This window comes from Nannobrachium achirus (genome assembly GCF_963921795.1).
Source record: "Nannobrachium achirus genome assembly, chromosome: 9".
Taxonomy (NCBI): Eukaryota; Metazoa; Chordata; class Actinopteri; order Myctophiformes; family Myctophidae; genus Nannobrachium; species Nannobrachium achirus.
The window spans coordinates 27,132,643-27,138,642 of NC_137818.1; the positions used below are offsets into that span (position 1 = coordinate 27,132,643).

At 41.9% G+C, this 6,000-nt stretch overlaps 1 protein-coding gene across 1 annotated transcript in view; it reads right to left on the minus strand.

Annotated features, from left to right (window-relative positions):
• Positions 1-2,931: 2,931 nt before the first annotated feature.
• Positions 2,932-6,000, minus strand: part of LOC308291267 (TOX high mobility group box family member 2-like) — a gene marked incomplete at its 5' end in the record, with an annotated part of 113,437 nt that continues 110,368 nt past the window's right edge. Inside the window, 3 exons of the mRNA XM_080733249.1 lie at positions 2,932-2,995; positions 4,193-4,329; positions 4,766-5,158. Of these exons, the coding sequence (XP_080589375.1) occupies positions 2,953-2,995; positions 4,193-4,329; positions 4,766-5,158 (573 nt within the window). The 3' untranslated portion in view covers positions 2,932-2,952. The remainder of the gene's footprint in view (positions 2,996-4,192; positions 4,330-4,765; positions 5,159-6,000) is intronic.

Genomic DNA, 6,000 nt, shown 5'->3' on the forward strand with positions numbered 1-6,000 from the left:
TTGGAAACAAACAAACAAACAAAAAGCTGATAAGGCAAAGAAGAACGTGTGCCAGTGTTTCTATATTTACCACCAGCAGATGGGGCTAGAGGAACGCCTATAGCCTTTGTGTGGCAGCAGAACAGAATAAAACCAATTAGTCCATTCACTTGACTGATATTACTCAGACTGTTCATTGAATCAACAGAAAATGTATTCAAAACAAACAAACAATTAATGAATAACGCAAGTTGTTAGCACAGAGAGAAGTTCTTCCAATTTTATTTTCCTAAACATGGAATCCTTAACAAAATAATTTGTTTTATGTCAGTGTCAAAGTGTAATTCCAGTTCATCTACTCTCAAATACTTGCTTGACCTTTAATTAACTTATTTTCTCCTCCCATTGTGTAATAATAAGAAGACATTGTTTTGGGGTCCGTTTCACAATTTGCCTCTAGGGGGCACTGTGTCATCAAGAGAGAGAGGAGAGAGAGAGGAGAGAGAGAGAGGAGAGAGAGAGAGAGAGAGAATGATAGAGTGAGTGAGAGAGAGGGGAGAGGGAGGGTGATAGATTCCATTTCTTTTCTATCTTTAATCCAACTGTGAAATTCATAAGTGAGAGGCAACGGTTTTTTCATTTTCAGGTGGACCTGGCCGAGAGACCATGTTGTGCTGCATCAGCCCATCATTCAATCACCTGAAACGCACAGACTCCGGACAGAGAAATACATCTTGATATATTATCTGGATGATATGTGTGTCAAAAACAAAACAAAATCCACAGCATATGACACATGACATTCTGTGACATGAATGTACACTGTGAAACTTTAACGCATCACCCCACAGCACCTTAGGAACACCCAGCTGTCAGTTTTACATTTGTGACTGTATGAAAGTCTAAGTACTCTTGACTTGCCTTAGACATATGCAGGGAAAACTGTTCTTTTTTATATGTTAGGGTCTCTTTGTCTAAACAACTCGGCACTTTTCTGGCAAAGGTGTACACTTTCTTTAGCATATGACTTATACGGAATGTTGAATACCAGGCTACACAGTGATGCAGAGAAGCTACCGGCATCAATACAGTCCTTACGTAAGGTTTTATGTGTGTCTTATGACACATCAATTCAAAACAAACTGAACTGAATGGGTGCAAATGAGTTGAGACAGACTCCTTCAATTCTCCACTTAAAACATTTTATTACAGACAAAAGAAAACAAAAGAAGCAATCTGTGACACAAAATGAATTTAATGCTGGTAGGCTACACTGGCAATGTGCCACCAACAAGTTAATGTAAAAATAATTATTCAAATAATCATGTTATTTGAGCAATAATAATAATAATAAGTGTAATAATGATGATGATAATAATAATAATAATAATAATGCACCCTGATGAAAATAAGCCAAAACGTTACTTCATATCATTCATAAATATATGTGAAACCTGCAACCAAATTAAATAGAATGACCATATTGCAAAACATATGATATTCAACATAACGTAAATGGGCTCTCTCACCACTGGATTTACAATTAAAAGAAACATTTGGCAGGTTTTATACACAAAATGAAAATATCTACCCCATTTGACTGGGCTTCAGAAACTCAAATCCTGCTACAATGAAAAAGAGAAAAAGAAAACAAAAAAGAAGAGAAAGAAAGAGAAAGAAATGCCTTAAGAATTAAAATGCCTTACGTCGTGTTTTTTTTTTTCTTCACAAAAAATGATAAAGATGAGTTCAACACAATTCTAAAACACCTAATAAAACTAGTCAAAAACTTTTAAAACCCACTGTTAAGTTTTTTTTTTTTTTTTTTTTACTTTTTTAAATTTCCTTTAGTAACATTTCACATTTAGCAACTTTTTTTTGTTTGTTTAAATTCACCTGTACAAGTGGTGTTGGGAATATGGGGAATAATGGGCAGGGCTGTGGGAAGCAGGGGGGCGTGGTCCCTAAGACCAGCAGGAGGAGGAGCTAAAGGAGAGGTTGCAACCTTTGACCTCTACAGTTCAGTCGCATCCTGAGGCCATGTTTGAAGAGTCGGAACTCCGCCAGTACAGGAACCACTGGAGGAACTGAAACTTTGTACAGTCTTTGTTATTTGTCTCTCTCTCAGAGAGAGCGAGAGGCAAGACCAGTGAACACAGTTTCAACACAAGTTTTAGTGTGTGTATTCCATCACTGAATCGGCCTGCACAAAAATCACATAATCAAAAAATAAAAAGTCAAAATAAAAAAAAAGCAAGGGACCGCAGCTAAATACACACATAAAGAGAGGAATCCATTTTGGTGATATTTACAATCACTCTGTGAGGGGAAGAAAAAATACATTAATGAGGGAGTCCTTTACTAAGGGTAGGATGATGTACAAATGTTTAATGTGTTTTTGACTATCTTGGTTTAAGTTAAGCTTGGGTGTTTCAGTCTTTGCTGAAGTATATCCACCCCTGGTGAGGTGACTATATATTCTAGGGTCCTGCGTTAGCGCTTCCTAACCAAGACCCCTATACACTGAGTACGCTTAGAGCATTTGATCTCCCCAATGTGGGCAGTCCATGGCAAGAACCGAGTAATGGAGTGGAGAAGGGAAAAAAATCACCCTTAAAAATTCTCAAAACAAAACAAGAAGACTTTTTTTATTTTAATCTTTTGGTCTTCAAATCCAGTAGGATGGCATGAGCTCAGAGCTCCTGGTCCCAGCGAAAATGGAACGTTCACAGAAAACGGGGGGAAGGGGGACGGGGGGATGAAAAGTAAGAGAAGTGCCTCGGGCTCCTGTCCGGTCTAAGTGCTTGGCAAATAGGTGAAGTAACTGTAGCAAAGTCTTTGGGATTTTAGAAATCCTGCAGAGTAAAAAGAAAGAACGAGATGGTGGGAGAAGATGACACAATGATGATGATGTTGTGGTTGTGTTGGAAAGCTCCCTGCCCCTGGAGTCTGACGTCTGGAGGTCCTTCAACTTCAAGTGAGGTAGAGAGGCTTGTCTCGAGCTCCCATACCACTGCTGAGGAGCAAACATACAAACAAAGATTAGGTCAAAATGGACAGACTTAGAGATTTATGTAAAATTCCAGTGAGGTATGGGTCAAATAGTTTATTGGACCTGACAAAGATAGCAACATGCAAGGAGTAGTTCACCCATACAATTACTTATTTTCTATCCATTACACACCCCTGAAGCCTTGAATTCATCGAATTGTTGAATTCCTCAGACAATAATTTGATGACCGGGTCATCGGTCAGTAGGAGACTCATTGAGTATTTAGATATAAAATATAACTAAATACCCTATTACACCAATCTTTAATTCTGCCTATGCCGGTGGATTCTATCAGTGCTTTTCAATGGGAAAAGTGTTTCTTTGCGGAAATCCTCGAATGAAAGAATACGCCCGCATAGGCAGAATCAGAGTTCGGTGTGACTGCACCCTTAAACATAACAAACAGTAGGCAAACAACAGGTAACGGCGAATAGATGAAAATCACGCAAGAAATAGAACACGGCCAGTGTTATGCCGAATACAATCTGCTCTCAATTTATCTTTGCTGACACTTATAAATGAAAAGTGCCCCCAAATGACACAGAGGCAGACATAAGCCCAAACTACTCAATATGTTTCAAACTACTTTAAAGATGATTTGACCCCGGTATGATCCCACTTGACATCCAGATAATTCACTTGTACAGACAAGGCATAAACACTTTGTTGCCTCTCAGAATAGTAACACAGAGTTTCAGGTGCGAGACGATGGCAGCCTCAATCCTGTGCCTGCCTGAATGGCTTGATTCAATAAGGCACTGTGTACTGAGCAAAACAAAGGGAAACTTAATTGGATGTCACACTTTCACAGAGCGTGGGAAAAGCGTTGTTCTACTCCTGCATTACCCGTTTCAATTTCAAGGCGGATGCTTGCTGGTGCTTTAGCATGGAAATCACAGTTTGCGATTAATTTTGTCAGAGTTCCTGAGTGTGTAAGTGAGGTAGTTTAGAGGAATCCATTTGGAAAATTAATAACTTTGTCACACAACTCTTTTCTAGTCTTGCCCAATCAAATGTCCTAAGCTGTTACACTGGAGCAGAAAATCATTTTTTTGTGACACACATTTGGAAAACCTCAGGCCTGTGCTGCCTGACAGCTATAAATCAGATCTTTTCCACATTTGGAACAGCAATGCTGGCTTGCAGAAGACTGATGCTCACCTGCAGTGGTTGGGTCCACAGTCCCTGTTGCAGTATTCGCCATCCCAGTCAGGGTTCTGTCCATGTGGATTGGGGGCCCCTGGCGACTGAGAACCCCCCACACTGTTCTGGTATTCAGCTTGAATATGGGAGAAGCCCTGAGGGGGGACAGCAGGCGAGAGGGTACTTAAAATCGGTTACAGCCTTTAAATATGATTCAAATTGTCATGAAATGAGGGGTTAAAATAATTCAAGGTTATGGTCTGAATATGTTCCTATTTGTGGCAATATAGGATCAGCATATGAATTATTGTGATCATTATCTAGAAGCAGCAAGGAATTGCAAGGAACAAATAACAATGCCAAGTATTTCATACTGTAATGGAACTACAGACTGTATTCATTGTGGATATTGAGTTGAAAACTACTGCAAAACTGAGTGTTCATTTAACTGTGTAACAAAACGGCCCACCAGGGTTAATTCTTAACATCTAACGATTTTGCAGTGTACAGCGGTGAATGCAAGTAATTCTCTTCATTCGCATTGGAGAAGCAGCATGTTATGTGTGTTACTGTTTGAGTTGTTCCTCCCACCTGTTGGCTGAGAGGAGGGGAATGGAGTCCCATTTGGTGCGAGATGATTGGCTGCGACTGCACCTGCTGCATGCGGATTGGCTGGTTGAGCAGGGAGCTCTGGTGCAGGGAGAGTTGCGCGTGGGGGTGCAGCGGCGGGCTGATCTGGAAGGGGGAGGGGGGAGAGGCACTCATGCTGGGCGGCAGCATCTGGGATTGGCTGAGGGTCCGGGCCAGAGCGTGGCGGGGAGGCCCGGCGAAGCTCTGGAGGTCCGACAGGGGGAAGGAGCCGGGAGGGCCCAGGTAGGGAGAGGAGGACTGCGGGGGCACGCTGTACAGGGGCTGCTTGGGCGGGAGCAGGTGGGAGGGCTGGCTGGTCTGCCCGGCACTTTTTGGTTCAGGGTCGTTATACGTCTGTGGAGAGACCAGAGAGAACAGATCAGAACAGATCAGATCAGGTCAGTGGTTCTCGAACATTTTCATGTCAAGTATGCCCCCATTGTTATGTATTTTTGGACGAAGATATTTTGTGCCAGGGATCCCCGATAAGAGAATGTTTGTCAGCATTTGTCAAGCTTTTTCAAAATACTAGATCCACAAGCTCACAACACATTGCATTGCGACACGTTGTTAGAAATAAAATGTGTTTATTTGTTTAAGCTGTTCTTCGTTTTGCTGGGGACCACCTGGAACCACCTCAAGGACCCCTGGGGGCCCCAGAACCCCACTTTGAGAACCAGTGATGAAAGCAAGGTAGAGATCCATCATGCACTGCCTCCCAATTAGTGGCATATTATTTAGAATCAATGCTCAACCTCTAATTAATCATCCATCAATCAATCACTCGCTCCTAAAGCACTGATTGCATACTTTCCACCCCCACCCCTTGCTAATGATGATGATAATATCTGATACACTGTGTTGTACAACTCAAATGTAAAAAACACACACACACGCACATAAGTTTTCCCAGTTGACACCCAAACTTGAACCCTTTCATTCTGTAAATCGGCACTCTGAGCGAGTGCACCTCAAGTCTCCTCCTCCCACCCTCACCCCGCTCCACCCTTCTCCAGGCCTTATGATGAGCTGTCAGATTGCTCATCTCTAGCCATCAGTGTTGATTAGGAAGTAATGGAGCCCATTTGTATGAATAGAGCTGGGGCCAAGGTAATGATCAATAGACACCTTGACAGATGGATGGGAATAGGAGAAAGAGGGGCCATGCACACTTACTCTTGTGTGCGTGTGCGTGT